The sequence below is a fragment of the Meles meles genome, chromosome 11 (assembly GCF_922984935.1).
Source record: "Meles meles chromosome 11, mMelMel3.1 paternal haplotype, whole genome shotgun sequence".
Classification (NCBI taxonomy): domain Eukaryota; kingdom Metazoa; phylum Chordata; class Mammalia; order Carnivora; family Mustelidae; genus Meles; species Meles meles.
Genome location: NC_060076.1, coordinates 69,219,469 through 69,231,667, shown reverse-complemented (window position 1 = coordinate 69,231,667; position 12,199 = coordinate 69,219,469). Strand labels below are relative to the sequence as shown.

The window sequence follows — 12,199 nt, the reverse complement described above, 5'->3', positions numbered from 1 at the left end:
ACTCAACCAGAGAAAAATGACACATAATTTTCAGAAAACAAAAATTCAAATAATAGACATCTCCTTTGAAATTATGGAGGCCACAAAATAGTAGAAGCACTGTTTTACGTGTAATTTATAGTGCTGAAGGACAAAAACCATCAACCTAGAATTCTACACCCAGTAAAAATATCCTTCAAGAATTAGGTGAAATAAATCCTTTGTCAGATAAAAAAAATATTCTCCCACAGCAGACTTCCACTAGAAATACCGAAGGAAAGTCTGTAGGCTAAAGGGAAATTATGCCAGATCAACCTCATGTCTTTAGCAAAGAAAAAAGAGCTTCAGAAATGGTAAACATGTGAGTAAATATAAAAGCAACTTTTTTCTTCTTAATGTCTTTAAAATACATATGGCTATCTAAAGCAAAAATTGTCTTTAGGGTTAACAGTGTATATAGATAGATATGATACATACCACAACTATTGCTAAAGAATAGTAAACACAAATGGGTATGTAAGGTTCCAAGGTTTCTGAATTTCATATGAGGTTAAAATATTAATTCTAAGCAAAGTGCAAAAAGTTAATGATTATTGGGGCACCTGGGTGGCTCAGTGGGTTAAGCCTCTGCCTTCGGCTCAGGTCATAATCTCAGGGTCCTGGGATCAAGCCCCACATCAGGCTCAGCAGGGAGCCTGCTTCCCCGACCCCCACCTCTCTCTGCCTGGCTCTCTGCCTACTTATGATCTCTCTCTCTCTCTCTGTGTCAAATAAACAAATAAAATCTTTATTTAAAAAAAGTTAATGATTATTTATTGTGCTCTCCAGAGGAATGACTTTTAAAAAATGCAAACAGGTATAACCAAAAATAAGTCAATAGGTAATTTAAAATGGAATTCTAAAAATTTTTCAAATAATAGAAAAGAGGGCAGGGCAATGAGAAACAAGAAATAAAAACAGAAAAGACAAACAGAAAACAACGGTAGATCTAAGTCCAATCACATTATATTAATGTAATGCTAACTTCATTAGCAAATCCTAAAGAACCTTTTCATAGGTTTACTGGTTACTAGCATTTCTTCTTCCTTGAACTAAAATTTCCAAACTTTTTCTCTCAAATGGATAGCCAACTGAATTATCCTATAATGATGATGGGACCCTCTTCCACTACTAATTGACACTGTCTTGACTGGCTAATCCAAGGTAACATAAACAAAGTCACTGTCTTACACAACCCAGGAGTGAGTGGGGTATCACTCACCCCAGAAGTGAGTGATAGCGTACAAGGGCAGTGGTGATGTTGGAGTAGGGGCGTCCAGACTGCACTGGGGAAAGTCTGCAGTGGTGGGAGCTGTGTATAAGTGTTAGCTACGCTCCTAAGAAATGTGTTTTCTTTTGTTTTTTACTGGTTTTGTTTTGAGGAAATATTTCATATAATACAGTGAATATACTTGGTACCTCTAACTCTGCACTAATACAATGTACATCCTTGTACATTGACCTTGGATAATAAGCACAACACTTTCAAAGGCTAGAATTCTGCACAGTGACTTCCTGAATGAAAAAGTAGAGACAGGTATCTTAGATTTTGCTAGAAACAAATGTCGTCTATTAGAGACCTCACCTGGGTTTTGGAGTGGTGTCAACTACCCCCTAAACACATGGACTGCATAGGAGGAAGTTATCAAAATAACAGTCTGTGATTTGTATAAGGGTTAACAGAGTTCCTAAACACAGTAAATGCCTACTAAAGGACCCAAAACCCCAGGATGGGGGCGCCTGGGTGGCTTGGTGGGTTGAGGCCTTTGCCTTCAGCTCAGCTCAGGTCATGATCCCGGGGTTCTGGGATCAAGCCCCGCATCGGGCTCTCTGCTCTGCGGACAGCCTGCTTCCTCCTCTCTCTCTCTGCCTGCCTCTCTGTCTGCTTGTGATCTCTCTGTCTGTCAGGTGAATAAATAAAATCTTTAAAAAAAAAAACCCAGCATGAAAGAATTCCAAAAATTAAATACTAATTATAAAATGTCTGGACTTTAATTTTAACAGAATGTGTTCAATATATTGCTATTAAATATTAAGGTAGCTGCTGGTTTACCCTTATTTTAAAAGAAAAATCAGGTGTCATCTTGTTTTGTTTTGTTTTAATCATCCAGAGGTTTTGGAACCTTAAATTCCTTTTTCAGTATCTACTGAAGTGATGCCTAATTATAGACATCATTTATTGAACACTTTAACATTCTTTTTACATGCTTCTCATGTAAATCTCATGGTAATTACTGATATCTCTTATCTCTTTCGGAGATGGTGCAGCTGAATCCTAAGAAATTTCCCTAAAATCACCCCACCACTGAATGACAAAGCTTGCATTTGAAGTAGGGATCACACTCGTAACCATCTATTTGACATCTTTTTGCCAACATCCTAGAACAAGTAACAGTGGAATTAAGTATTGTTTGAAAATGTGGTGGGGATGGGGCGCCTGGGTGGCTCAGTGGATTAAGCCACTGCCTTCGGCTCGGGTCATGATCTCAGGGTCCTGGGATTGAGCCCCGCATCGGACTCTCTGCTCCACGGGGAGCCTGCTTCCTCCTCTCTCTCTGCCTGTCTCTCTGCCTACTTGTGATCTCTCTCTCTGTCAAATAAATAAATAAAACCTTTAAAAAAAAAAAAAGAAAATGTGGTGGGGCAATCATACTCATTTTTAGAAAGAATGCTTTGAACAGCAATTCATTCCACAGTTACTCAGTTTTCTACTTCTTGAGTCTATTTGAGAAAGTTCAATTTTTACAGAAAATCATCTATTTATCAAAAGTTTGAACATTCTTAACATCTACATTTCAATAACTGAAAAAGTATTTCAGAATAACTAAAATTTTAAAAACTAAAAAAATCAACAGATGATACAAAAGAAGGCAGTAAAGAATGAGAAGAGGAATATAAAAGACATGAATCATATAGAAAACAAATGGCAAAAAGGCAAATGTAAATCCAATCACAAGAATAAGTACACTGATTTGGAAACAAACAGATTAGATTTTTAAAAAGCAAGATCCAACAATATACTGTCTTAAGAGAAACAGATTGAAGGTAAAAGAACAGAAGGGTATAATATGCAAAGAATAACCATAACTGCTAGAATGATTGTATTATTACGAACAGACTTTTTTTTTTTTTAGATTAAACAGACATTAAATCTAGAAGTATTACTGGAGACAGAGACATTTCATAATGATGAAACAATCAAACCAATCCACCAAAAGATTTAACAATTTAAATGTTACACAGCTAACAGTTTCAAATATATACAAACTAAAACTACTAAAATTGAAAAGAGAAATATAGGATGCCTGAGTGGCTCAGTGGATTAAGCCGTGGCCTTCGGCTCAGGTCTACATTTCAATAACTGAAAAAGTATTTCAGAAGCAAAAGTTTAAAATTTACCTTGACTTTGAGCCAGATGAAGAATTTTTGATGTGACATATCTGGCAGTATCTGATTCTGAAGATTCAGTATTGATCTTCTCCAGCTGAGCCAGGAGTCCCACGACCCGAGAATTATTGGTAAGGCTAAAAAGAATGTTAATTTACATTACGACACACTCTACACCACTTGTAAATTCAATACAATAAAGATCACTGTTTAAAAAATAAAAAACAAAAAACTCTACCCTTTCCTAAAAACGTGAAGCATTTATGCCACATATCCTTACTGTTTTATAGCTTAACATTGCTAAAATTCTAATAAGTGAGAAACATATTCCACTTCAGAAAACCACAAATGTGCATTCAACCCTGTCCAGCAATCTTACATCACACTTTGAAAATTCACCTTTTCACTCTCCGAGAATGCTTCTTACATTCCTATGTTCACCTCAAAACTCTAATCATCCTTCCCACCCCAGTCCCTTCTCAGAGTCCTGCTTTATTACTGTTACAAGCCCAAACAAGAACACACCATCTTCCCACTACCACATCCTTAAACGTATCTGATTATCTACCCACTTTCTTCCCTGTTCTTTCATTTGCTCATTTGCACATTCTCTACATTTGCACATCTGCTACCATACTAGGTATTACCACCAGTAAACAAAACAAAAATTCCTGCCCCCTACAGACTGAATATTCTAATGGTGAGAGGCAAATCAAATATGTAAATAATCATTCAGTATTTAAGGTGGTGGGAAGTGCTTTAAAGAAGAGCAGGTTAGGGATAGGGATGCAATTTCACACAGTCAGAGAAAACTACATTGACTGGGTACCACCAAGGGAAAGGTCTGAGAGAAGTAAAGGAGTAAGCCGTGCAGAAACCAGAAAGAGCTGTCCAGGAAGGAGTCACAACCACCGAGACCAAGGCAGGGATCTGTGATACTGAGTTTAAAAAAGTGAGGTAGTCAGCAGAGTGGCTGGAGCAGACTCCAGGAGAATTACAGAAAGAGAAGGTCAGAGGTCAGGGGTGAGGAGGGAGAGAGCACCATCGTTTAAAGCTTTGCGGGCCACTGTAGGAATTCTGACTTTTACACTAAGTGGGATAGAAAGTTTTTGAGCAGGGGACGCCTGGGTGGCTCGGTTAAGCCACTGCCTTCAGCTCAAGTCCTGATCCCAGGATCCAGGGATCAAGTCCAGCATGGGGCTCTTTGCTCAGCAGGAAGCCTGCTTCTCCCTCTGCCTCTGCCTGCCACTCTGCCTGCGTGTGCTCTCTAATGATAAAATCTTAAAAAAAAAAAAAAAAATGAAGGAAAGAAAGTAAGTTTTTGAGCAGAAGAGTAACGTGTTCTGATGTTTTTAAAAGGCTCTCTTTGGCTAGTATGTTGAGACTCAAAGAAAAATTCCTCCCCTGTATACATGACCCAGTAACGCTTCCTGCATTCTCTATGTATTTGCTCCTTCATCTTTCCCTGATTCATCATCTCTCTCCCCCTTTCAACTGGATCATACCAGTGGCACACTAATAAGATGTAGAAGAGCTCCCACTCGCTACCACCCTATTTCTCTCCTACGAATGAGGTGCCTGTACTTGCTCTCTTCATCTTCTCACATCCCATTCACTTTTCAAGCTTGCTTTCCCCACCCTGAGGTCTCCCAACCTCCTCTGGTCACTTCCTTCCTTATACTCAGTACCTCAGCACTATCCAAATCCTCTTCCTTCACCTCCTTTCTCTGGGTTTCATTAACTCCACTCTCTACCTTCTTCCTATCATCAGCTCTCTGAGATACCCTCCTTTGGTTCCTCCTACTGTGACACATTTCTAGATGTTGATTCCTGGACAGCTGTATTCCCGGCCCTCCTCTTTCCACTCTCTCCACTCTGCCAGTGTGATCTCGTCTAATCCCACCGCTGTAATTATGATTTAAATGCTGCCTGGCTCTGACACTCAACTCCAGCTTCACTCTAATAGCTTACCCAACCTAACAAGCCCAATATAAAACAATTTCTAGTTCCTCCTCTCAACGTATTCCTCTTCCGATCTTAACCCTCCCAAACTCAAATGAAACCATCAGTTACTCAGGAAAAAATCTGGGCTCTCTGCCTCACACACCAACCCCTGTCAGCTCCATCTCTGAAACAACTCAGCTTCATCCACTTGTCTCCATATCTACTATGACTACCCAAGTCCACACAATCATCATCTCTTACTTGGAAATCACAGCCTCATAACTAGTCTGCTTTCATTCTTGCTTGCTAATAATCCATTTTCTCAGTGATTACCTTTACCTTTTTATTTCAAAATAATTGTAAATATTCACAGGAAGCTGCAAAAACTGTAGAGTGGTCCCTTCTACCTTTCACATAGTTTCCCCAATGGTTACATTTACATGAACTACAGGGCAAAAGCAAAAACCAGGGAATTGGCAGTGGTTAAGTATGTATTTACAGGCCAATTCATCACATGTGTAGATTTGTAGTACCACTGATCTAATCAAGCTGCTATCCAGTTTTAAAAAACCCTTCAGTGGGGGTGCCTGGGTGGCTCAGGGGTTGGGCCTCTGCCTTCAGCTCAGGTCATGATCTCGGGGACCTGGGATCAAGCCCCACATCGGGCTCTCTGCTCAGCAGGGAGCCTGCTTCCCCCCCCCACCCTTCTCTCTGCCTGCCTCTCTGCCTACTTGTGATCTCTCTCTGTCAAATAAATAAATAAAATCTTTTAAAAAAATTTAAAAAATAAAAAATAAAAAACCCATCAATGGCCCTTCAGACTTTAGGTAAAATCTTAAATTTACTTATCACAGCCTCCTAAGCCCTTTGTCATCTGGCTTCTGTCTACCTCTCAGACTTTATTTCTCACAACAATCCCCTCATGCACTGGGATCCAGCTCAATGGCTATCAGTTCCCTGAATACAGCAAGTTTTTCCACAATGTCTTGCTCCTCTCAATCAGGAAGGTGATTTCTCCCAACTCTCTTTAGAGCTGGCAACTTAACATTTTAGGCTGCAACCCAACCATCTGACCGCTTCCTCACCTGCCCCTCCACTTTTGATATTAAAATGTACCTACAGAATTTATTACTATTTGAAATTATGTAAACTCTCCAGAGGTAGAGACCTTGCATATCTTATTCTATATATCTAGCATTTCAAATATTGGCTGGTACAGCACAGACAATACATATCTAGAAAATGAAAAACAGTCTGTTTTTTTTTTTTGGTTTTTTTTTTTTTTTTTTTTTTTTTTTTTTTTCAGATTAACTGTGCCAAATGCTTTAAATTTGGAGATATTTCAACTGAAAAGATATCGGAGTTTGAAAATACACATTAAGCATACATTTGAAAATGGGCCTAATGTACCATTTAAAATAATGCAATATTTCCCATATTTTAGAGAGCCAACATAGCATAGACATATATTCATATGTATAAATCTTCAAGTATAAAAATAACCCAAAAAACTAATATGTTCAGTATAATATCAAGTTTTAAAATACACAAATTCAATACAACATATTCTTTAATGTGTGTATATATATGAAAACATTTTATATACACACACACATATAAAAACATGCACGGAAATGATGAACATCAATTCAGAATAGTAATTACCTTGGGATAAGGGGGAAAATGTTATTAGGCAATAATGCACACTGTGTTTGTAATTTTTTTTATTCCTCGGGTGATAAGTACACAGGTGTTCTTTATAGTATTCTCTATCCTTTTGGTTTTCAGAAACATTCCACAAATTCTTTAAATAAAAGAATTCTGTAGAGATAAAACTATGTTACATGTTTGTACATATTTGTACATATTTTCTTTTTCTTCAACTGTTGCTGGAGGAAGGGATGGCTCCTTAAAACTGCTGTAAGTCTGAATGAACAAAAACATTACTATGGAAAATTCCATAATGAACAAAAAAAGAAAAAAATAGTATAATGAACCACCATGTCCTCATCACCCAGTTCCAACAATCATCAATCCACAGGCAATCTTATTTTACACATACATACCTACCTACAAGCGTACCCATCAATGGACTAATTTTGAAGCATGTCTCAGAAAGATCATTTCCTCTGTAACTACTTCAGCATTCTTTATTTCCCAAAATATAAAAACTCTTCAAAATATATATAACTACACTATCACTACCATACCCAAAACAGTAACAATAATCCATTAATACCAAATCTAGTCTGAATTCAATTTTCTTAAATTTATTAGTTCATTCTCATTCTCTCACGTTTTTTTTAACGATCTGGACAAATGAGAAACCAAATGAGGTTTAGATATATATGCATTTGTCTTTTTATCTACACGTTTCCTATTACTCTTTTTTTTCCCTCACAATTTATCTGCTGAAGCAGCTTGATTAGTGGCCTATAGTTTCCCACATTCTGGATTTTGCCAATTACACATCCACAGCATAATTAATATGTTTGTTTCCATATTTTCTATAAACTGGCAGTTGAATTTAAAAGCATAATCTGATGAAGGCTTGGAGATGTGAATTCTTTAAAGTGGTACTATAACCTTCCATAACAAGGCAAATAGTGTCTGGTTCTCTTACTTTTGTAATTTAAGCAGTCACCGGTCACCAATGCCTACATCCATTACTCCACTAAGGATCGAAAACAATGATACTTCATCATCCCACTCCTTCTTCATGTGTTAACTAAAACAACTCCATAAAGAGAAAAATTCCTTATTTGATGATCCAGAGGTACAACTCATCAAATAAAAGCAAAATAAATGCTGGGTTGGTTGGGTTTTTTTTAAACTTACTTGTATTTAGCAGTTTCCAGAAGAATGAGTTATTCCCTAAAATCTGTATCAGATAACCAATGAAATATTTTAGTTTCATGCATCAGTATGAACTTAAAAACTTAAATACATTTGGTATTTATTCATTACAATTATAAACACCCAATGATCCCAAGTTGGTTCCAGAGTCCTTTTGGTATGATCCTAGCCTTTCATAGGTTTCTGGCTTTCAGGCATGACAAGACTATTACTGGCCAGCAGTCTTCAAAGTATTCTATAATACCTGTCAAGTACCTGAGACCCTATCATAAAATCTACAAACTCAAAGTCTATTTTCATAAAAATACTATCTGACTCTGTGTTGACATTTGCCTTGATGATCTAAAAGCACTGATGGGTAAAGGGCTAGCACCCTGACACAAATCAAGACAGTGACACCAAACTGTACTAGCAGTCACTGTGTTTTTCACCACCCTGAACTCAATTAAAAACAAAAATTCCAGTTTCGGGGCGCCTGGGTGGCTTAGTGGGTTAAAGCCTCTGCCTTAGGCTCAGGTCATGATCCCAGAGTCCTGGGATCGAGCCCCACACAGGGCTCTCTGCTCTGCAGGGAGACTGCTGTCCCCTCTCTCTCTGCCTGCCTCTCCGCCTACTTGTGATTTCTGTCTGTCAAGTAAATGAATAAAATCTTTAAAAAAAATTCTAAAAAATAAATAAATAAATAAATTTTAAAAATTCCAGTTTCACCCATGAGTACGTATCTCTTTAATACTGTGTGTGTGCATTAAACATTTCAGCTGCACACTAATTATGATGGTTACCTTGGGGGAAGAAAACTTGTGATTGTTTAAAATGCAAGTTGAACTAGCCAGTTTTTTCACAGAACATGGTTATTTCAAAAAACAAGTCAAAAAATAATAGTAAAAGAAATTTAAGAAAAAAATTGACAAAGATTATTCAGGCTGGGGAATTTGGGCATACGTATTTTGGAAGTAAACAAAGTGAGTATATCATTTCAAGAGAACAACTGACAGATCTGTTGCCAATGATAAAATCTAGCTTTTGAGCAAACATTAGAATTTCGAAAAATGTGGATCTACTGTCATAGCCTTGTCAGCTTCCCTAGAAAATTTTCTAGGCACCTGGGTAACTCGGTCAGTTAAGCATCTGACTCTTGATCTCTACTCAGGTCTTGATCTCAGGATGGTAAGTTCGAGCTCCACGCTGGGCTCCATGCTGGGTGTGGAATCTACTTAAAAACACCTTTTTTTCCTGATAAAAATCAACGGTGATATTAATACATGTAATTTTTCAGTACTGTGTAATAAAATGTACCGATATTTAGAAGATCTGCATTAGTCATGGAATCAATTATTTCTAAATGACCAATGCTGGATGTTACAAACTTAAATATTCAAAGTGCAAAAAAAGACCAACAGAATTTAACAGAGAACAAAAAGTTCACTAATACAGTTTCAGATTCCACCCTGCAATTAGCTTTTAAGAAAACTATTACTTAGCAAGAATATCCACTTCAATTTGAATTTCAAGCAATACAGCTTTATTTCCAAAGAATAGTATTATTATTTATATATATCTATTCCTTGTATATAATTATTACTCTTACTTTAATCATATTTTTACTGTTTCTCTACAAATACTGAACACACAACTTTATTTTCTTCCACCATAAATCAAAGGACAATTATCCACAATTATCTATAATGGCCTTTTGGGATGCCTGGATGGCTCAGTTGGTTATGCACATGCCTTCAGTTTCAGGTCATGATCCCAGTGTCCTGGGATCGAATTCTGTATCAGGCTCCTTACTCAGTGAGGAACCTGCTCCTCCCTCTGCCTGCTGTTCCCCCTGTTTGCACGCACTCTCTCTCCCTCTGACAAATAAATAAATATAATTAATTAATTAAAGGGCCTTTGATTCAAGTACTTTCTCCTTTTCTAATCACATATCTACGTAAGCCCAGATTTTCTTCATATTCTATAATAATGAGAACACCACACATGCACAAACTATATACACATGTATAATATGTGCACATATTATATGTAACATATACTTAGATCAAGAAAGATTAAACTCAGAAACAGGTAAGAGAATCTGGCCATCTTCCATTATGCCACACATCAGATTTGCAACAATATAATAAAATAATTCTAGTCTTCCACATTGGAAAATATAGTTATTTCTAAAACATTATTATACAATTGGTTTATTGTTATTTTTAAATGAATAAATAGAGGCTGTGGGTGACAAAAGGCAGTTAAGCATCAGACTCTTGGTTTCAGCTCAGGTCATGATCTCAGGGTCATGAGATGGATCCCCTCATCAGGCTCTGCACTCAGGACGGCATCTGCTTAAGTTTCTCTCTCCCTCTCCCTTTGCTCCCCTCCCTCAGCCTCCACATGCACATGCACTCTCTCTAAAAATATATAAATCTTTAAAAAAAAATGGCTTTAATTTCTCAGTTTTAATATATAACAATGTAAATATCAATATATACCTCACATCAACAAAAACTTTCTGGAGTCTTCATCACTTTAAGAGAGCACCAAGAGGTTCTGAGCTAAAAAATCTGAGAACACTCCTCTAGGTTTATCTTGCACATTTTGTGCTCCTGACCTAGAATCAGCCCTTTCTCCAAAGAGTCCTGGTTCTTTTTGGTTAGAAATGATATTAAGAGAGCACAGTTTGAAAACTAAGGAGCAGAGTACATCTTTAAAAACAATTCTATAACCCAAACTTAAGAGAAATTTGCATTAAGAAAACCAAACTTTTTTTTAAAATTTGTTAATTTATTAAAATTAAATCCCTGCTGAGCAGGGAGCCCGATGCAGGGCTCCATTCCAGGACCCTGGGATCATGACCTGAGCCAAAGGCAGAGACTTTAACCCAATGAGCCACCCAGGTGACCCAAGAAAACCAAACTTCTGATATTTAATAATGGAGTGCTTCCTAAATTTTCTTCAATTCACATTTTTCTTAAAGATCATCTCACTGTTTTTCAGTAGTTAATAAAACATCTACTATTCAAAAAATTCACAAACATACAAGACACACTAAGCATAACACACAGTCAATTCTATCCCCAACTAAGAATTTGTTTTATCAGTAACTATTAAAATTTTAAATAACATTACATATAAAAAAAAGAAAAAGAAAAAAGCCTTTCTTCGAAGTTATTCCTTTCGAAGAATCATGCTATTTCAAATGATGGATGGATGAACAGATGGATGAACTTTTTCAAGGGAGGTAAATAAATGGAAATTGAGAACACAGGCAAATCAACTTCCCTCTCTATTTCTACTTTTTTCATCTACAGAATGAAAACTGAACAAAATATTTTAAGCCACCCCAACTCAGCTCTAAAACTGTAAGGCTGTTGACACTAATGTTGAAAGAATCTAGGGTGAACACCAGAGGGCAGCTCTACCTTCTGAATAATTTTTAGACTTTGGAAAATTTGAGGGTGGGGTAAAGCTATACAGCTATTGAAAGGACAATGTGAACTACACTGAGAAAATTTTTAAATAACACAACTCAGAAAAGGATGTATCTTCCTTACTTACCCTGCTTTTAGATGAATCAAAATGAGACCAAACTTCAGAGATTTATGATTGTTAATTATCATATAGTGAGAAAATCATCGAATTGAAAATATGATCAATATGAAATACATCAAATCAAGTTAACTTTCAAATGGATAGTTTAAAGACAGTATCACTCAAATATTTGTTTCATTGTAGTGGTCTCCTACTACTTGATGTTTGAGTTTACTCTCAGTCTTACCTATTTTTCTAAAAGCATAAATGTTCTTGGATATTACAAAAGTCCCAGTGATGTGCAGATACTATCTTTGCAACAAATAATTTCCCAAGTAAGTGCAAGTGTTATGCAACCTGCCTTCATATTATAAATCAATGTTACCACCTTTTTTACCTGAAATTGCCGGTAACAGAGAGCTGTCCTCATAAAAAAAAAATTAAAAAAAAAAAAAATCCACAAAATATACTA

At 36.7% G+C, this 12,199-nt stretch overlaps 1 protein-coding gene across 4 annotated transcripts in view; it reads right to left on the bottom strand.

The window, feature by feature from the left end:
- The window catches only part of AGTPBP1 (ATP/GTP binding carboxypeptidase 1), a 159,406-nt gene that overhangs the window by 117,645 nt on the left and 29,562 nt on the right, over nucleotides 1-12,199 (bottom strand). For 2 of the 4 annotated variants that reach the window (XM_046023396.1, XM_046023397.1), the window contains exon 3: nucleotides 3,418-3,542. In XM_046023396.1, the coding sequence (XP_045879352.1) occupies nucleotides 3,418-3,542 (125 nt within the window). Of the gene's footprint in view, nucleotides 1-3,417; nucleotides 3,543-7,014; nucleotides 7,171-10,688; nucleotides 10,738-12,199 lie in introns of those variants that run through there. The other 2 variants (XM_046023398.1, XM_046023400.1) reach the window with 2 other exon arrangements.